Raw genomic sequence first — 22,356 nt, 5'->3', positions numbered from 1 at the left:
TATCTGATCATCTCTCACTATCTCTACAAGATATCTGATCATCTCTCACTATCTCTACAAGATATCTGATCATCTCTCACTATATCTACAAGATATCTGATCATCTCTCACTATATCTACAAGATATCTGATCATCTCTCACTATATCTGATCATCTCTCACTATATCTACAAGATATCTGAATCATCTCTCACTATATCTACAGGATATCTGAATCATCTCTCACTATATCTACAAGATATCTGAATCATCTCTCACTATATCTACAAGATATCTGAATCATCTCACTATATCTACAAGATATCTGAATCATCTCTCACTATATCTACAAGATATCTGAATCATCTCTCACTATATCTACAACATCCCTGATCATCATCATCATCCCGGATCATCTCTCAACTATATCTATAATACAACATCCCTGATCGTCTCTCACTATATCTATAATACAATATATCTGATCATCTCTCACTATATCTATAATACAACATCTCTGATCATCTCTCACTATATCTATAATACAACATCTCTGATCATCTCTCACTATATCTATAATACAACATCTCTGATCATCTCTCACTATATCTATAATACAACATCTCTGATCATCTCTCACTATATCTATAATACAACATCCCTGCACATTTTATTTATGTCACCTTTATTTAACCAGGTAGGCTAGTTGAGAACACCTTTATTTAACCAGGTAGGCATGTTGAGAACAAGTTCTCGTTTGCAATTGCGACCTGGCCAAGATAAAGCAAAGCAGTTCGACACATACAACAACCCAGAGTTACACATGGAGTAAAACAAACATACAGTCAATAATGCAGTAGAAAAATACGTCTATAAACAATGAGCAAATTAGGTGAGATGAGGTAAAGGCAAAAAAAGGCCAAGGTGGCGAAGTAAATACAATATAGCAAGTAAAACACTGGAATGGTAGATTTGCAGTGGAAGAATGTGCAAAGTAGAAATAATGGGGTGCAAAGGAGCAAAATAAATAAATAAATAAATAAATACAGTAGGGGAAGAGGTAGTTGTTTGGGCTAAATTATAGATGGGCTATGTACAGGTGCAGTAATCTGCTCTGACAGCTGGTGCTTAAAGCTAGTGAGGGAGATAAGCGTTTCCAGCTTCAGAGATTTTTGTAGTTTGTTCCAGTCATTGGCAACAGAGACCTGGAAGGAGAGGCGGCCAAAGGAGGAATTGGCTTTGGGGGTGACCAGAGAGATATACCTGCTGGAGCGCGTGCTACAGGTGGGTGCTGCTATGGTGACCAGCGAGCTGAGATAAGGGGGGACTTTACCTAGCAGGGTCTTGTAGATGACCTGGAGCCAGTGGGTTTGGCGACGAGTATGAAGCGAGGGCTAGCCAACGAGAGCGTACAGGTCGCAGTGGTGGGTAATATATGGGGCTTTGGTGACAAAACGGATGGCACTGTGATAGACTGCATCCAATTTATTGAGTAGGGTATTGGAGGCTATTTTGTAAAATGACATCGCCGAAGTCGAGGATCGGTAGGATAGTTAGTTAAACGAGGGTGTGTTTGGCAGCATGAGTGAATGATGCTTTGTTGCGAAATAGGAAGCCGATTCTAGATTTAACTTTGGATTGGAGATGTTTGATGTGAGTCTGGAAGGAGAGGTTACAGTCTAGCCAGTCTAGTTGTCCACATATTCTAAGTCAGACCTTTCCAGAGTAGTGATGCTGGACGGGAGGGCAGGTGCAGGCAGCGATCGGTTGAAGAGCATGCATTTAGTTTTACTTGTATTTAAGAGCAATTGGAGGCCACGTAAGGAGAGTTGTATGGCATTGAAGCTTGTCTGGAGGGTTGTTAACACAGTGTCCAAAGAAGGGCCAGAAGTATACAGAATGGTGTCGTCTGCGTAGAGGTGGATCGGAGACTCACCAGCAGCAAGAGCGACATCATTGATAAATACAGAGAAGAGAGACGGCCCAAGAATTGAACCGTGGCACCCCCATAGAGACTGCCAGAGGCCCGGACAACAGGCCGTCCGATTTGACACACTGAACTCAGAGAAGTAGTTGGTGAACCAGGCGAGGCAATCATTTGAGAAACCAAGGCTATTGAGTCTGCCGATGAGGATGTGGTGATTGACAGAGTCGAAAGCCTTGGCCAGGTCAATGAATACGGCTGCACAGTAATGTCTCTTATCGATGGCGGTTATGATATCGTTTAGGACCTTGAGCGTGGCTGAGGTGCACCCATGACCAGCTCTGAAACCAGATTGCATAGCGGATAAGGTATGGTGGGATTCGAAATGGTCGGTGATGTGTTTTTTAACTTGGCTTTCGAAGACCTTAGAAAGGCAGGGTAGGATAGATATAGGTCTGTAGCAGTTTGGGTCAAGCGTGTCCCCCCCCTTTGAAGAGGGGGATGACCGCAGCTGCTTTCCAATCTTTGGGAATCTCAGATGACACAAAAGAGAGGTTGAACAGGCTAGTATATAGGAGTTGCAACAATTTCGGCAGATCATTTTAGAAAGAAAGGGTCCAGATTGTCTAGCCCGGCTGATTTGTAGGGGTCCAGATTTTGCAGCTCTTTCAGAACATCAGCTGACTGGATTTGGGAGAAGGAGAAATGGGGGAGGGTTGGGTGAGTTGCTGTGGGGGGTGGAGGGCTGTTGACCAGGGTAGGGGTGGCCAGGTGGAAAGCATGGCCAGCCGTAGAAAAATGCTTTTGAAATTCTCAATTATAGTGGATTTATCAGTGGTGACAGTGTTTCCTATCCTCAGTGCAGTGGGCAGCTGGGAGGAGGTGCTCTTATTCTCCATGGACTTTAGTGTCCCAGAACTTTTTTGAGTTTGTGTTGCAGGAAGCAAATTTCTGCTTGAAAAAGCTAGCCTTGGCTTTTCTAACTGCCTGTTTATATTGGTTTCTAACTTCCCTGAAAAGTTGAATATCACAGGGGCTGTTCGATGCTAATGCAGAACGCCATAGGATGTTTTTGTGTTGTGTATCATCTCTCACTATATCTATAATATAACGTCTCTGAGCAGGTTTGATGAAAATGGCCTCAGTGGTGTACTTCTACTGAAGAGAAGATAAGAAACCTGAAGATTGTGAATTTAAGAAACCTACTAGTCAGCGAAACACAGGCAGCCTCGATATCATAGTTTAATCCTAATACATGCTGTGTAGGGCGTGTGTGCTGTGTAGGGCGTGTGTGCTGTGTAGGGCGTGTGTGCTGTGTAGGGCGTGTGTGCTGTGTAGGGCGTGTGTGCTGTGTAGGGCGTGTGTGCTGTGTAGGGCGTGTGTGCTGTGTAGGGCGTGTGTGCTGTGTAGGGCGTGTGTGCTGTGTAGGGCGTGTGTGCTGTGTAGGGCGTGTGTGCTGTGTAGGGCGTGTGTGCTGTGTAGGGCGTGTGTGCTGTGTAGGGCGTGTGTGCTGTGTAGGGCGTGTGTGCTGTGTATGTATGTGTGTAAATAAAATCAAACCTCCAGCACGTTACACAGAAACAGGCAACAAGCCAAAGATACGACACATGTTCCAATTCCCACAGAATCCTGACTTCCTACTAAAACCTGCGGGACAAACACTCTTCTCTGTTTAAAAGAGGGAACTGGTAGAATCAGTTTTTGTCCACGGTGCTGGAAGACGAGGCTCTGGGTGTGCAGGCAGGGCCAGACAAGCTCAGTTTGACTTTCCACGATGGCTAAGGCAGAACGGTCGCTGGTCTCTTGAAGCCTCTGGTAACTGGTAATGTATGTGCATATTAAACAGGTTTGTAGTGCTGTTAGCAACGCCAGCGTTGTGTGTTCAATTCCCACTGGGGTCACATAATATATGCACTCAACTGTAAGTCACTTTGAATAAAAGCATCTGCTGAATGTCATGTATTATGTCATGTATTACATTATATACATGTTAGTGCAGCCAGCAGTGTCCTTTAGCAGCGTGCAGTACACCAGACTACACAGTCATGATATATTACAGGACTAATCCAGGACCTATGCACACGCTAATTATAGTGAAGCACACACACACACTATTATATATATAGTTAAAGAAGACACATTCCAGCATGTGTATCTGATGGATGAAGACAACGTGACTTCAAGGCACGTTGTCTATATAGTTAAAGAAGACACATTCCAGCATGTGTATCTGATGGATGAAGACAACGTGACTTCAAGCACACACACTATTATATATATAGTTAAAGAAGACACATTCCAGCATGTGTATCTGATGGATGAAGACAACGTGACTTCAAGCACACACACTATTATATATATAGTTAAAGAAGACACATTCCAGCATGTGTATCTGATGGATGAAGACAACGTGACTTCAAGCACACACACTATTATATATATAGTTAAAGAAGACACATTCCAGCATGTGTATCTGATGGATGAAGACAACGTGACTTCAAGGCGCCAAATGCGTTCAGGTCGCCTCCGTGACCTCTATGCCCTACGCCGACCCCCGACTGCATTACTGGGTTCTACTGAGCGGAGCTGACAAGGTTGAGTGTGTATCAGCTAAGAATGGATGGCAGAGTCTCAGCCAAGCGGTTGGGTGGAGATTATTCATAGCTCCAGTGGAGTAGAAAGAGAAAATAAAATGGCCCTCTTGATTCATTCATTCAGGGAGTGACTTATTGTAACTACTGTTAGTGATGAGAACATGTGATATAGATTGAATCCATATGTCCAAAGAAAATGACTGGAAATACAATTTAAATACTTATCTCTTGGGGTTGAGGTTAACCAAGAGCAGCTGTCTACGAAGAAGACCAAATAGAAGCCTACCACTGTTCCTTCCTGCTTCCTCCTTTAGTGAGGAGTCCCTCCCTGGACAAATAGAAGCCTACCACTGTTCCTTCCTGCTTCCTCCTTTAGTGAGGAGTCCCTCCCTGGACAAATAGAAGCCTAGCACTGTTCCATCCTGCTTCCTCCTTTAGTGAGGAGTCCCTCCCTGGACAAATAGAAACCTACCACTGTTCCTTCCTGCTTCCTCCTTTAGTGAGGAGTCCCTCCCTGGACAAATAGAAACCTACCACTGTTCCTTCCTGCTTCCTCCTTTAGTGAGGAGTCCCTCCCTGGACAAATAGAAACCTACCACTGTTCCTTCCTGCTTCCTCCTTTAGTGAGGAGTCCCTCCCTGGACAAATAGAAGCCTACCACTGTTCCATCCTGCTTCCTCCTTTAGTGAGGAGTCCCTCCCTGGACAAATAGAAACCTACCACTGTTCCATCCTGCTTCCTCCTTTACTGAGGAGTCCCTCCCTGGACAAATAGAAGCCTACCACTGTTCCTTCCTGCTTCCTCCTTTAGTGAGGAGTCCCTCCCTGGACAAATAGAAACCTACCACTGTTCCTTCCTGCTTCCTCCTTTAGTGAGGAGTCCCTCCCTGGACAAATAGAAACCTACCACTGTTCCTTCCTGCTTCCTCCTTTAGTGAGGAGTCCCTCCCTGGACAAATAGAAGCCTACCACTGTTCCTTCCTGCTTCCTCCTTTAGTGAGGAGTCCCTCCCTGGACAAATAGAAACCTACCACTGTTCCTTCCTGCTTCCTCCTTTACTGAGGAGTCCCTCCCTGGACAAATAGAAACCTACCACTGTTCCTTCCTGCTTCCTCCTTTACTGAGGAGTCCCTCCCTGGACAAATAGAAGCCTACCACTGTTCCATCCTGCTTCCTCCTTTAGTGAGGAGTCCCTCCCTGGACAAATAGAAGCCTAGGAGGCAGCGAGCCTCCCACAGCAGCAGCCAGCGCCCCAACACACACACACACAGAGCGAGAGAGAGACAGACAAGAGACAGACTAGAGAGAGAGAGACACAGACTAGAGAGAGAGAGAGAGAGAGAGAGAGAGAGACGAGAGAGAGAGAGAGAGACAGACTAGAGAGACACAGAGACTAGAGAGAGAGAGACAGACTAGAGACACAGAGACTAGAGAGAGAGAGAGAGACGAGAGAGAGAGAGAGACTAGTCTCTCTCTCTAGACAGAGTGACTAGAGGGAGAAGAGAGAGAGACGAGAGAGAACAGGACAGAGAGAGGAGAGACTAGAGGAGAGAGACTAGAGGAGAGAGACTAGAGGGAGAGACAAATGACCTGAGGGCCCATCAAGAAATGATTACATTCACCCACCATAGAGCGGGTGAATGTAAGCATTTAGCAAGACTGTGCCTCAAAATCAAATGTTTTCCTGGCCCACCATTCCACCCTGGACTTGAACAGCCTTTACGACCAGGTCCACCTATACAAGGCAGCAATCCCAACTTTTACCAGGACCCTGAAGAACGTCACCCTGAACCGCAGCCCCGGCACCTCACACAGGAGCAACAGACCCCCCGCCCAGACCAGCGAGACACCCTCCCAGACCTGCAAGAACCCCTCCTGAAGGACCTGCAATGAGACAACCCACGCCAAGAAGACCCACACCAAGACCCCAGCGTCACCAGCCACACCCAGACCCCAGCATCACCAGCCACACCCAGACCCCAGCATCACCAGCCACACCGACCCCAGCCACACCCACACCCAGACCCCAGCCACACCCAGACCCCAGCATCACCAGCAACACCCAGACCCCAGCATCACCAGCCACACCCAGACCCCAGCATCACAAGCCACACCCCAGCATCACCAGCCACACCAGCCACACCCAGACCACAGCATCATCCAGACCACACCCAGACCACAGCATCACCAGCCACACCACAACCAGCTATGACCAACCCAAACAAACCCTGGCCACACCCTATATAAGCCCCCACATATCAGACCAATGCCAATGTTATATCTGGCTAGAAATAATGAGGAAATGATCTCAACAGAGAAAAATGTCCTGTCTGCTACCTATATACCCCCACTAGAATCCCCATACTTTAATGAAGACAGCTTCTCCATCCTGGAGGGGGAAATCAACCATTTCCAGGCCCAGGGACATGTACTAGTCTGTGGCGACCTAAATGCCAGAACCGGACAAGAACCTGACACCCTCAGCACACAGGGGGACAAACACCTGCCTGGAGATGACAGCATTCCCTCCCCCATATGCCCCCCTAGGTACAACTATGACAACATAACCAACAAAAATGGGTCACAACTCCTGCAGCTCTGTCGCACGCTGGGTATGTACAGTACATAGTCAATGGTAGGCTTTGAGGGGACTCCTGCAGTAGGTACACCTGTAACTCATCTCTCGGCAGTAGTACTGTAGACTACTTTATCACAGACCTCAACCCAGAGTCTCTCAGAGCGTTCAGTCAGACTGACACCCCTATCAGATCACAGCAAAATCACAGTCTACTTGAACAGAGCAATACTCAACCATGAGGCATCAAAGCTGAAGGAACTGAATACTATTAAGAAATGCTATAGATGGAAGGAAAGTAGTGTGGAAAGTTGCCAAAAAACTGAGGCTACAACAAATTCAATCGCTTCTAGACAATTTCCGGGACAAAATGTTTCACTGTAATAGTGAAGGTGTAAACCTTAACAGTATATTTGACCTCAGCATCCTTATCAAATATAAACATTTCAAGCTGACAACCTAAGAAAATTAACAACAATGACAAATGGTTTGATAATGAATGCAAAAATCTAAGAAAAAAATGGAGAAACCTATGCAACCAAAAACAAAGACCCAGAAAAGCTGAGCCTAAACCTTCACTATGGTGAATCACTAAAACAATATAGAAACACACTACAGAAAAAGAAGGAACAGCACATCAGAAATCAGCTCAATGTAATTGAAGAATCCATAGAATCTAACCACTTTTGGGAAAATTGGAAAACTCTAAAACAGACAACACGAAGAGTTATCGATCCAAAACAGAGATGTATGGATAAACCACTTCTCCAATCTTTTTGGCTCTATAACAAAGAACAAACAGCAAAAACATACACATGATCAAATACAAATCTTAGAATCAACTATTAAAGACTACCAGAACCCACTGGATTCTCCAATTACATCTAATGAACTACAGAACAAAATACAAAACCCTCCAACCCAAAAAGGCCTGTGGTGTTGATGGTATCCTTAATGAAATGATAAAATATACAGAAAACAAATTGCAATTGGCTATACTTAAACATCATCCTCAGCTCTGGCATCTTCCCCAATATTTGGAACCAAGGACTGATCACCCCAATCCACAAAAGTGGAGACAAATTTGACCCCAAAAACTACCATGGGATATGAGTCAACCACAACCTTAATGATAATGCTAAGGATTTTCCTAACAGCAGACTCGTACCTCAGTGAAAACAATGTACTGAGCAAATGTCAAATTGGCTTTTTACCAAATTACCTTACGAAAGACCACATATTCACCCTGCACACTCTAATTGACAAACAAACAAACCAAAACAAAGGCAAAGTCTACTCATGCTTTATTGATTTCAAAAAAGCCTTCACTCATTTTGGCATGAGGGTCTGCTATACAAATTGATGGAAAGTGGTGTTGGGGGAAAAACATACACCATTATAAAATCCATGTACACATACAACAAGTGCGCGGTTAAAATTGGCAAAAAAAAATATATATATTTCCACAGGGTCGTGGGTTGAGACAGGGATGCAACTAAAGCCCCACCCTCTTGAACATATATATAAATGAATTGGCTAGGGCACTAGAACAGTCTGCAGCACCCGGCCTCACCCTACTAGAATCTGAAGTCAAATGTCTACTGTTTGCTGATGTTTCTGTCACCAACCAAGGAGGGTCTACCACAGCACCTAGAGCTTCTGCACAGATTCTGTCAGACCTGGGCCCTGACAGTAAATCTCAGTAAGACCAAAATAAGTGTTCCAAAATAAGGTCCAGTTGCCAGGACCACAAATACAAATTCCATCTAGACACCGATTCCCTAGAGCACACAAAACTATACATACCTCAGCCTAAACATCAGTGCCACAGGTAACGTCCATAAAGCTGTGAATGATCTGAGAGACAAGGCAAGAAGGGCCTTCTATGCCATCAGAAGGAACATCCATACCAATTAGGATCTGGCTAAAAATACTTGAATCAGTTATAGAACACATTGCCTTTTATGAGGTCTGGGGTCCGCTCACCAACCAAGAATTCACAAAATGGGGCAAACACCAAATTGAGACTCCGCATGCAGAATTCTGCAAAAATATCCTTTGTGTACAACGTAAAACACTAAATAATGAATGCAGAGCAGAATTAGGCCGATACCCGCTAATGATCAAAATCCTGAAAAGAGCCATTACATTCTACAACCACCTAAAAGGAAGCGATTCCTAAACCTTCCATAACAAAGCCATCACCTACAGAGAGATGAACCTGGAGAAGAGTCCCCTAAGCAAGCTGGTCCTGGGGCTCTGTTCAAAACACAAACAGAGCCCACAGAGCAATTAGACCCAACCAAATCATGAGAAAACAAAAAGATAATTACTTGACACAGAAAGAATTAACAAAAAAAACTGAGCAAACTAGAATGCTATTTGGCCCTAAACAGAGAGTACCCAGTGGCAAAATACCTGACCACTGTGACTGACCCAAACTTAAGGAAAGCTTTGACTATGTACAGACTCAGTGAGCATAGCCTTGCTATTGAGAAAGGCCGATGTAGGCAGACCTGGCTCTCAAGAGAAGACAGGCTATGTGCACACTTCCCACAAAATGAGGTGGAAACTGAGCTGCACTTCCTAACCGCCTGCCAAACGTATGACCATATTAGAGACTCATATTTCCCTCAGATTACACAGATCCACAAAGAATTTGAAAACAAACCCAATCTTGATAAACCCCCATATCTACTGGGTGAAATTCCACAGTGTGCCATCACAGCAGCAATATTTGTGACCTGTTGCCACAAGAAAAGGTCAACCAGTGAAGAACAAACACCATTGTAATTACAACCCATATTTATGTTTATTTATTTTCCCTTTTGTACTTTAACTATTTGCACATATGACATTTGAAATGTCTTTATTCTTTTGGAACTTGTGTGAGTGTAATGTTTACTGTTAATTTTTATTATTTATTTCACTTTTGTATATGATCTACTTCCCTTGCTTTGGCAATAGTAACATATGTTTCCCATGCCAATAAAGCCCTTGAATTGAAGTTGAATTGACTAGAGGGAGAGGGAGAGAGAACAGGACAGAGAGAGAGAGAGAGACACTAGAGGGAGAGAAAGAGAACACAACACGAGGTTCAGACATCGTTGCACTGTACATGTCTAAATTGGATAACACTGTTAGACTGTTAAGGTAATAAAGTTTGTGGGCTGAGAGTTAAGGAGAAGACAGATATCTTTCATCTACATACTTGATGAAAGCTGGAGGCATGTCTCTCTTCATTATGTGGTCTTCTGTGGTCTGGACAGTGTCTTTCCCCACCTAGAACACAACAGGAAAACAGGAAGGGCATATTAACTCACACAAACACACTGTAGAGCCAGGTTCCTGGACACAAACGTATCCTACTCAGATTAAGTCATCACTTTTATATTAGTTAATGGAGATTCTCCATTGAGCATTTGGGTCTGAGAAACCGGCACATGAAATATGTAAATGTGTTGAACCTTTATTCTTTAATAACGTACACGTATTGCTACATATTGTTAATAATTTTAAATAGTTTTATTTAACCTTTAAAGGATGATATAAACCATTGCCTCAACACACCGAGGAGGGCAACACACACACTAGAGGTCGGCCGATTAATCAGAATAGCCTATTAATTAGGGCTGATTTCAAGTTTTCATAACAACCGGAAATCGGTATTTTTGGACGCCGATTACGCCGGTTTGTTTTTACCACACCTTTATATAACCAGGCAATCAAATCAGTACCTAAGTATTTTATTTACCTTTATATAACCAGGCAAGTCAGTTAAGAACACATTCTTATTGTCAATGACAGCCTAGGAACGGTGGGTTAACTGCCTTGTTCAGGGGCAGAACAACAGATTTTTACCTTGTCAGCTCGGGGATTCAATCTTGCAACCTTACGGTTAACTAGTCCAACGCTCTAACCACCTGCCTCACGAGGAGCCCGCCTGTTACGCTGTTATGCAGTAAGAAGCCAAGGTAAGTTGCTAGCTAGCATTAAACTTATCTTATAAAAAACAATCAATCATAATCACTAGTTTTAACTACACATGGTTGATGATATTACTAGTTTATCTAGCGTGTCCTGCGTTGCATATGATCGATGCAGTGCGCATTCGCGAAAAAGGACTGTCGTTGCTCCAACGTGTACCTAACCATAAACATCCATGCCTTTCTTAAAATCAATACACAGAAGTATATATTTTTAAACCTGCATATTTAGCTAAAAGAAATCCAGGTTAGCAGGCAATATTAACCAGGTGAAATTGTGTCACTTCTCTTGCATTCATTGCACACATAGTCAGGGTATATGCAACAGTTTGGGCCGCCTGGATCATTGTGAACTAATTTGCCAGAATTGTACGTAATTATGTGTTATGTTATGAAATAACATTGAAGGTTGTGCAATGTAACAGGAATATTTAGACTGATGGATGCCACCCGTTAGATAAAATACGGAACGTTTTCTTATTTCACTGAAAGAATAAACGTTTTGTTTTCAAGATGATAGGTCATTAATATGGTAAAATCTGGAAACTAAGGCTCGTATTTCTGTGTGTTATGTTATAATTAAGTCTATGATTTGATAGAGCAGTCTGACTGAGCGATGGTAGGCACCAGCAGGCTCGTAAGCACTCATTCAAACAGCACATTCGTGCGTTTTGACAGCAGCTCTTCGCAATGCTTCAAGCATTGAGCTGTTTATGACTTCAAGCCTATCAACTCCCGAGATTAGGCTGGTGTAACCGATGTGAAATGGCTAGCTAGTTAGCGGGGTGCGCGCTAATAGCGTTTCAAACGTCACTCGCTCTGAGACTTGGAGTAGTTGTTTCCCTCGTTCTGCAAGGGTAACACTGCTTCGAGGGTGGCTGTTGTCGATGTGTTCCTGGTTCGAGCCCAGGGAGGAGCGAGGAGAGGGATGGAAGCTATACTGTTACACTGGCAATACTAAAGTGCCTATAAGAACATCCAATAGTCAAAGGTATATGAAATACAAATGGTAGAGAGAGAAATAGTCCTATAATAACTACAACCTAAAACTTCTTACCTGGGAATATTGAAGACTCATGTTAAAAGGAACCACCAGCTTTCATATGTTCTCATGTTCTGAGCAAGGAACTTAAACGTTAGCTTTCTTACATGGCACATATTGCACTTTTACTTTCTTCTCCAACACTTTGTTTTTGCATTATTTAAACCAAATTGAACATGTTTAATTATTTATTTGAGTCTAAAATGATTTTATTGATGTATTATATTAAGTTAAAATAAGTGTTCATTCAGTATTGTTGTAATTGTCATTACAAATAAATAAAAACCGTCCGATTAATCGGTATCGGCTTTTTTTGGTCCTCCAATAAATCGGTATCGGCGTTGAAAAATCCTAAAATCGGTTGACCTCTAACACACACACACACACACACACGTGTAAAAGATCTGATCTCACACACTCACAGCTACCATGACTCATATCCCCCAGTGTGACCTCAGACACATCCTTCACAACATGAAGCTGTGAGAAAACAAAACTATCCAGACTCCTCATTCATATCAACAGAAATGTCAATGACACAACAGCTGTAGTGTAGATCACTGAAGCACACAGCTTCTAGACTTCCCTAATGGTAATGTTCATCATGTGAAACCCAGGGAGGAAACAGGTCTGTCTGTCAGTTAGTCTCTCCCTGGGCCGACAGACATTTGAGCTCCGAGACTGACTGCGAGTGAGGCTAGTTAAGGTCTGATTCATATGGAGCTTGTTGGCTGACTGATCACTGACCTAACCCCTGTTATACACCACTTCACTCTTATATATACACACACACACACACACACACACACCTCTGCACGCACACACACACACTGTTTTTCACAGCTCTTCACCCACACAATTATATTCAACTAGTGTGAACATGCCCACAACTACACGACTCCAACTTGATCAGCTTCTTCTGCTGTGTATAAAATAAAAAAGGATGTACAATTATATTTTTAAGGCATTTTGGGTATTATTTAAGAGTACTAAATATATTTTTTAAAGATAGTCAAAACCTTTCAAAAATGTATAATTACAGTTCAGTTTCTTCATACGGCCACCTCACCACTAATGCCAGCCAGCCTATAGGAGGACTATGACTAAGAACTCCTGAAGCTAGTTATTAGGAATGTGCCATTAGTGGTGAGGTTAAAGTTCAAGGATAACCAACTGTTCCACCAGCTCATTACAGTGAGTAACACAGTCCTCCATTCCAGAAGGCTGACGTCATGGAGTCGGAGTGGGGCAGAGTCAGAATCATATCCCCTGACCCCATTACTGTCTTCTCATTGGTCCAGCGTGAAAGTGGGAGTAGAGCGTCCACCTACACCGTTCGTAAAATCAACACAGAAAGGTGGAAGTAGAACTAAAAGTGGAGTGAGGATGAAAGACTGGGCCACAGCATGAAGTTGAAAACAAACTTCCTAACTGAGTTAATGGGAATGTGGAGACTACCGTCGAGGTGTCAGCTCAAGGATGACTAAACTGGAAATGGCACAGCCAATCCAGAAAGCTGTCGTACTACAGAAGCACAGGTCCTGCCGCATTTCATTGGTCCAGTGGGAGTTAGTGAGCGTTTGTAAATTAAACAAAAAAAGGTTGATGCCAGGCTAAAATTGGAGCAACTGCCAGGTCTCTCGGAGTGAGGTGGGAGCTAACATGTGCCAACCTGGCATTCTTGCCTTGAGAGGCTCTGAACAAAAGCCATAATTAACTGTCCAGCGTTCCAGGGTAGTTAGAGAGCTGTTCAACTAAAGGTTAGGGGAGCAGGAGAGTTCTTTTTAGATGTAGGACACACAAACACAACCGAGTGGACTTCAACTAAAGGGCCGGAAAGACAGGAAACTGGACATCTACCACCCCACTACCAGTTAGAGGGGAAACTGGGCACCTACCACCCCACTACCAGTTAGAGGGGAAACTGGGCATCTACCACCCCACTACCAGCTACAAGTTTCCCCCCTGGTTTTTTCCCACCCCACTTTTGAAAATCACCAACTAGAGAATTATTATTTGGTGGACAATTGAGACATGGATTGTGTATGTGTGCCATTCAGAGGGTGAACGAGCAAGACTAAGTATTTAAGTGCCTTTGAACGGGGTATGGTAGATTGTGCCAGACGCACCGGTTTGTGTCAAGAACTGCAACGCTGCTGGGTTCACACAACAGTTTCCCACATATATCAAGAATGGTCCACCACCTAAAGGACATCCAGCCAACTTGACACAACTGTGGGAAGCATTGGAGTCAACACGGGCCAGCATCCATGTGGAACGCTTTAGACACCCTGTAGAGTCCATGGCCCAAGGAACTGAGACTGCTCTGAGGGTAAAAGGCAGGAGTGCAACTCAATATTAGGCAGGTGTTCTTAATATTTGGTATACTCAGTGTATATAGTACAGCTCTGGATTTCACCCTGTCTCATCATCAAATGATTTAGACCAGTGGTTCCCAAACGTTTTATAGTCCCGTACCCCTTCAAACATTTAACCTCCAGCTGCGTACCCCCTTTAGCACCAGGGTCAGCGCACTCAAATGTTTTTTTACCCTCATTGTAAGGCTGTCACACACACACACACAATACATTTATTAAACATAAGAATGAGAGTGAGTTTGTCATAACCCGGCTCGTGAGAAGTGACAAAGAGCTCTTATAGGACCAGAGCACAAATAATAATATAATAATCAATAATTTTGCTCTTTATTTAGCCATCTTACATATAAAACCTTATTTGTTCATCGAAAATGGTGAATAACTCACCACAGGTTAATGAGAAGGGTGTGCTTGAAAGGATGTACATAACTGCAATGTTGGGTTGTATTGAGAGAGTCTCAGTCTTAAATCATTTTCCACACACAGTCTGACTGTATTTAGTTTTCATGCTAGTGAGGGCCGAGAATCCACTCTCACATAGGTACGTGGTTGCAAAGGGCATCAGTAACAGCGCAATTTTCCAAGGGTAGGATCCTCTAAGTGCAGCCCAATCCAGAAATCTGGCAGTGGCTTGATTAAATTCAATTTTCACAGAACCGTGTGTTGGAATTTCGATGAGGCTCTCTTGTTCAGATATCGGTAAGTGGACTGGAGGCAGGGCATGAAAGGGATAACGAATCCAGTTGTTTGTGTCGTCCGTTTCGGGAAAGTACCTGCGTAATTGCGCACCCAACTCACTCAGGTGCTTCACTATATCACATTTGACATTGTCCGTAAGCTTGAGTTCATTTGCACACAAAAAAAATCATACAATGAATGAAAGACCTGTGTGTTGTCCTTGTCAATGCAGACAGAGAAGAGCTCCAACTTCTTAATCATAGCCTCAATTTTGTCCCGCATATTGAATATAGTTGCAGAGACTCCCTGTAATCCTAGATTTAGATCATTCAGGCAGGAAAAAACATCACCCAGATAGGCCAGTCGTATGAGAAACTTGTCATCATGCAAGTGGTCAGACAAGTGAAAATTATGGTCAATAAATTAAACTTTAAGCTCATCTCACAATTCAAAAAAACGTGTCAGTACTTTGCCACTTGATAACCAGCACACTTCTGTATGCTGTAAAAGCGTTAGATGGCCAATGCCCATATCATTGCACAGTGCAGAAAATACACGAGAGTTCAGGGGCAGCTTGGCAGCAAGAGCCTCTTGGTGGATGCTGCAGGGTAACCAAGTGGCATTGGGAGCAATTGCTTGCACGCGCTTTACCACACTACAATCGTGGCTTTTGTGCCATCAGTACAGATACTTGACTCAAGTATGACAATTGGATACTTTATCCACCACTGAATATTTGCTATAAAAATGCCCATATCATGCAGCCCTACCTGGCCCTATATGGTTGTTGTAATGACTGACCTGTTGAGGAAATGAGCTCAGCGTATTTTGCTAATCTCTCGTATCCAATCACTGTTTTCTTAAGACATTTCCTTACAGTGATATCCTGTTCAGGGTGAGGGCAAGTTCAGACAAGAAGACTTCTATGTACACAGTATAGACTTCTGAAAGAATATGAAGGGGATTGTTGCCTAAATACACCAAAGACTTAGGAAATACACCGTAGCTGAAGAGAGGTCTTTGAAAAGACCGAAGACAAAAAGTGTGTTGTTTTCTCTGAGAATGGTGTTCACTTTCAGGCACAGTAGGGGGTTTTGCACTAAGCTAAAATGGCTTCTTAGTAATAATATGATCCACTTTATCCTAATTTCCCCTTTCCCACTTCCCGCTCTTCATGTGTTCTGTAGACCAACAACAGCCCTGATCCCAACAACTCTATAAAAATAGAATGCATTTGCACTCATTCCAGCTGAAGGGCGTGGCGGCTGTATTCTGATCTCTAACCCCAACCAGAAACGGACTGATTAGGCAACAGGCATGCAGGGCCGAAGGGGCCGTCTATTTTCTTCATAGAACTTTACTAAAGGACAAGAAGAGCACAGGTGGATAGGTAATGGATAGGTAATGGATAGGTAATTCTTTATTTCAAAAATAGATGATTCTGTCTGCACACTGAAAAAAACGTTATATTCGGACTAGGTCATTCTTAATGTCAACTTGTTTATCCATTTGCTGGCTCAGACTGTCATCGTGGCAGTATGCTGTCACATACCACACAGCCTGATGTCAAGCTGGCCCTTCAGCCAGCCAGGGTCTGGGGTGGAAAAGCTGACACTCCTATTTCCAGCTGCCAACAGAACAGCAAAGACCAGTGCAGCGTTGTGAAGGAGCTAGATAAAGTGGCCCAGACCAGCACAAGAGGCAAGGCATTGTTCACATTCCCCCAGGGACTCTCAAAGCCTGGAGGACTGGGGCACAGAGAAAGAGAAAGACAGCCTGGCTTTCAGATGTGGAGCTAGTCCTTTCAGATGTGGAGCTAGTCCTTTCAGATGTGGAGCTAGTCCTTTCAGATGTGGAGCTAGTCCTTTCAGATGTAGAGCTAGTTTGTGGAGCTAGTTCTTTCAGATGTGGACCTAGTTTGTGGAGCTAGTTCTTTCAGATGTGGAGCTAGTCCTTTCTATGGTTACATTCTATTAGACCCAAGTGTCCTCACCGCCATCTAAAAATCGTCTGCTCTGAAAGCGTTACGGAAAGGAAGTATGTGCCCATAACTCTGAACAGGAAGACATTTGGATACTACATACTTTTCTATTACACAGGCAGTATAGCATGCGTGAAGCTAAGAGATATTTAGCATTGCAATGACTTTTGATGAAATTTGTGGAAATTCTACACATGGGACACTTGGAAGTCAATCTTAAATGAATCATTGTTTATTAACAGCGCACTGGAGAGGTTCCAACCAACTTGATGCACCATAGTGAACGTCTGTCAGAAGCTCTGCCGGGACAGTCCCGTTAGTTCTCTTAAATATCGCAGACAAGTTATATGTGCATGATTTAGCTTATTCATCATTCATAATTAATTCATCATTAACGTTTGCTTCATTCATGTTACATACCAATACTGGTTTATGCACGTGACAGACCAATACCTCACAAGGCTTCTTCTCTCTAAGCTGAGACCTTGAAAACAGATATATTTCGTTCTCAAAACAAGGGTCTGGGCATACTGCCAAATTGCAAATACTGATAGAGAGGAGTATTTCAGTCACATGCATGAAATTGGTTATTAGAAAAGCACAAACATAACATTTTTCCATCACAAAGTCTTGTCAGATCTTCCCAAATCTGCAGACCTCTCCAGAGAACACATAGAAGACATAGTTATGGCTAACCCCTCCAACACGGCCTCACTGTGTAGTTGTGTTAAGAGGTGGTAAAACAGGACTAGATCAGGTGGTATCAAATGACATCAGTGGAGTAATGATGAGTGATGGTCAGCTAGCTAGCTGAGTATACATAGATTAGGGTTGTGAAAGCTAAGAAAAATCGCAAACCGAAAAGCAATTTTTTTTACCCCACTAAAATGTATTTGCTGTGCTGTAGCCTAACTAGACGATAGGCTATAAAGGCCTGGAGAAATCTGTGTAATTTAAATAAAACCAGAGAGGAAGACGTGAATTAGCGAGGCATGCAAGACTGATTACCAAGACATATGCGCACCACATTTTTTTCTGCCTGCCCCCTCTCTCTCTCCCTCGTGCTGGCTCGCCTGGGGGCATATGCATTACGGCGATTCTGTTGCAAAACGTCTCTTAAAATGGAAGGAAATGGGGAGGGACCAACCTGAATTTGCTCAGAGTCTTGAGAGTAATCTTTTGACAGAGTTTAGAGCTTCACCATACACCACAACTAAATGTGCCAAATGGCACCCTATTCCCTACATAGTACACTACTTTTGGCCAGCGTCTTATGGGCCCTGATCAAAAGTAGTGCACTATATAGGGAATAGGGTAACATTTGAGACGCGCTTACACAACATAACTGAGGTGACTCGATGGAACACAAATATTCGCGTGGTTTCCTGACATCTGACTACACACCATTTCTCCTGGCTGTTGTGGTCTAGGGCCATCAGATGTATCACCGCTGAGGACAGAGGGAGGGCTCATCACCACCCAGCAGAGTTTTAGTTAAGTTAGTACACTGGTCGGAGGGACCGAGACTAACGAACAGCTGCTGGAGCATTGGACTGCTGCTGGAGGATTCAGATCCATAGCCATTATCCTTCCTGACTTGGCTAACTGCACCCCACCCACCCACCAATCTCTTTCACCCCTCCTTTCCTCTCTCCTCCCTCCCTACATCCATCCTCTCCCTGCCCCCCCCCTTCCTTGGACAAATGACAGGAAACTGGAGAAGCAGATAACAGGACGCAGTTTATTTTGGAAGGCCTTAAACCACTTGACTTAGACATATATATTCCCCCATAATCACACATTAAAGAAGTAAATTTGAATTAATTGATGTAGTAATAAAATAATTTATTGAGACCAGTTACTTGATATTGATGCAATTTTCCATACTGAAATATAGTGAAGTGAGGAGGCACTTCTGCCTACATCCATGTGTTAAACTGAGGTTTGTTGTGAAATTACAATATTGTCAACTGTCATAAACAAACAAGTTGACTATGAACTTCCCCTTGTGTGGTTTTTTTCTCATTTATTTAACTAGACAGTTAAGAACACATTCTTACTTTACAATGACGACCTGCCCCCTGGCCAAACCCTCCCCTAACCCTCCCCAGATGACGCTGGGCAAATTGTGCGCCGCCCCTATGGGACTCCCGATCACGGCCGGTTGTGATACAGCCCGGGATCGAACCAGGGTCTGTAGTGACGCACCTAGCACTGAGATGCAGTGCCTTAGACCGCTGCGCCACTCGAAAGCCATTGTGTTCCATGTCTTTCATTATCACTTCACTTGAATAATGGTTCATAAACACATCTACTAGCTGCTTACGTGTAGGCCTGAAATAAAGATGGAGGGAAACGAGAGAAGCTGATCTGAGTAATAGGCCTGTCTTAGTGTCTTTGCAGGACTCCTAAAAAAAAAAATACAAGTAGGAGCAGTGCATCCTTCCTTTTGCACAAGACTCAATGATATTGCAGTCTCCAAATATTCAGTTCCCAGTCTATGCCAAGGCCCTACGTCTGCCGTTGACATGCTTCCTCCCCATTTTAAAGACCATAAAAATGAACTGCAGAATTGACAAAGTACAGTAGGCCTCATTTCATAAGCTCTCTTTTAGTCATCTCAGAACTACGCCTGTTGAATAGTATGCCTGACTGAATAACACTTGTTATAGTGGGAGCCAAGGCTAAGGGATGGATTACAGCCATCAAGGCTGATTCCTTCTACACAAACATCAAGGTTGGTCCCTTTTCAATCTACTTAGATTGGCATTGAATAGATGAACACAACCAGAGACATCAAACTGACACCATAGAGATTATGTATGGTCTGATTTACAGTCCGTCAGCTGAATAAACCATAGACACTAATGGCTGATAAAGTCTGTCCTCTGGCTGAGTTAATGCTGAGGAGAACATCTTGGCTCATGATGAAGAATGACCTTTTCATCTCCATGTATCTGGGATAATGGGATTTCCATCCTTTTTAAACATTCACAAGATGACTGATCATTAAAAGACTGAAGGCCCCAGCAGCAGTCAGACAGATCCAGGAGGTCTTCATTCAAACAGCTGAAAACACATTCCCTGGCTATCCCAGGAGATCAACAACAACCCACAGCAGATATTGTAAACACAATTCAACAAATCGAGGAATTAATGTAGCCTAATCCAATAATTGCCTGGTTTTGCAGTTTAGTAAGGATTGCATGGTGGGATGTGAACGTTAGATTTAATTGTAAACTCTGAGATGTAGACCCCTGGCTAATGGCTAGGCTACAAGTCTGTGCAATGTGTTGTTTTGTGGGTAGCCGAGACAAAGTGAATGGCTTTCTTTGGCCCAGCCTCTCCCTGGGAATGTCTGAGGTAAAGTCATTGGTTTCATTGAGTGGCCGAGGCCACATGAGTTACAGCACCCTGTCTGAAAGAGGCTGAGACCCAGCCCTGGGTTTGGTTGCAGACCTGGGTTCAACTACTATTTCAAATATTTTATCTGTGCTTGATTGAGCTTGCCTGACTTAAAAATGTCCCAACAGAGTAGTCCAAAAACTATAAACCCCGCCCATCTGGCACTCCAACCAGGCTAGAGCAAACGCTGAAAGTATTTGAAAGATATCAAATAGTATTTGAACCCAGGTCTGCTTCACTGGATAGTTCTAGAATAGCACTAATTCAGTAGACAGAATAGGCTTTACGATCTATACGCCTCCAACTCAGATACAACAAGAGGCCATTTTTTTTTTTTAAACCACGAAGTACACTGCAAAACACACTCACACAAGTCGATGCCGGAGCATTTCAATAACATCATAACAGTGACAGTGTTGATACCGTTTCTAGGGAAACAGGAAATTATTACAGTGTGAGTTACGCCTTCATCGTCGTGCCACAGTTGGAAATATGTGATCACTGTTCAGATAGCACAGCTGGGGAATTGATTTTCACTGATTTCACCCCCCAAAGGAGAAGGCTAACGTGAATATGATCACTCGCCTCGTCTGCCTGCTCGTACTAACCACAGAGAAGCCTGGTGGTGATCCCTACATGACATCTCTCCACAGAAACAAGCTTTGGCTACTTACATTACAACCACGAAGGGCCTGACCAAAACGGAAGTGCTGGTCTGAACTACTGAAACCAATTCAATAAGGATAATAATAATAGCTTGTTACATAGCATTTCTCAGCACCTGCTAGAACATCTGCTCAACTGTGTACACGACCAATCAACTTGAATAAAACTGTGTGAACATGCATCCCAGTGTCAGTTTATAGAGCATCAGAAGAAGAAATAGATGTGTAAGAAAGAGTCACTTTCATGTTTATGATTGCTTAGTCACTTTTAGACTGTAAAACGTCTGGTCCTTTCACAGTGCTTCTTAATAATATGACTTTATCAGGAAGGCCATAGATCTCACTGCCTTTCTGCAAACATACCTTTTATCACAACTCACAGAGGACAGGTGAACAGTGTAAAGGCCAATGAGAACCACGTGTTTTCAGCAGTTATTAAATGGAGATTCTGACGAGGACCAACAAAGTCATGAGAAAACGGATGCTTTTGTTTGTTGTACTGATATTTTCTCCCTATTGTTATATATTTGGTGGAAGATTTACAATAAATGACTCCCAGTAAAAGAAAGGAATGGTTACAGAAGTAACTGTGGCTTGTTTAGCCCATGGGCCTACACCAGATGGACAGCCAGCCAGGCCACCCAGCCAGGCCAGCCAGATAGGTCAGCCAGACAGGACAACTAGCCAGGCCAGGCCAGGGCCAACTAGCCAGGCCAGTGCCAACACGTAAACAACAATGCTGCTACAATGAGTAAACATTAGCTGTGAGGAGAGGATCAGAAAAGCCAGTTCGATTGTCCAAATCTATCCTCCAGACAGCTACCAGGGACTCCTGGCGTTTTCTGGTTGTGTAGCACTCTACTATAACATCTTGTACTGAATAGGGAAGTGGCAGTGTCCCTGCATGGCCTGGAACATCCTTCTTATCGCCTGAGCTGCTGCGCTGTTTGGAAGAGGTTTTTTTAATTTAATTTCCTTTTTTTGTAAACCACAAGTTCTGCAAAGGCACCGATAAAGAGACATTTTTCGCTTCTTCACTTAGGAAATCATCATCTCAGCTATGATCTTAGTAAACAAGAAAAAGGAAATGAAAATGGTAATTTGTTCATTGGTACTTTTCCAGTGTAGTATGGTCACATCACGTTTAGAC

The 22,356-nt window shown here is 43.4% G+C and overlaps 1 protein-coding gene across 1 annotated transcript in view; it reads right to left on the bottom strand.

Moving 5' to 3' along the window:
• The window catches only part of LOC120030070 (vinculin-like), a 58,425-nt gene that overhangs the window by 30,391 nt on the left and 5,678 nt on the right, over positions 1-22,356 (bottom strand). Inside the window, exon 2 of the mRNA XM_038975388.1 lies at positions 10,283-10,353. Coding sequence (XP_038831316.1) covers positions 10,283-10,353 — 71 coding nt within the window. The remainder of the gene's footprint in view (positions 1-10,282; positions 10,354-22,356) is intronic.

Source organism: Salvelinus namaycush, chromosome 35 (assembly GCF_016432855.1).
Source record: "Salvelinus namaycush isolate Seneca chromosome 35, SaNama_1.0, whole genome shotgun sequence".
NCBI classification, from domain to species: Eukaryota; Metazoa; Chordata; class Actinopteri; order Salmoniformes; family Salmonidae; genus Salvelinus; species Salvelinus namaycush.
The sequence above is the reverse complement of the archived record's forward strand: the minus strand, read 5'-3'. Positions and strand labels throughout refer to the sequence as shown.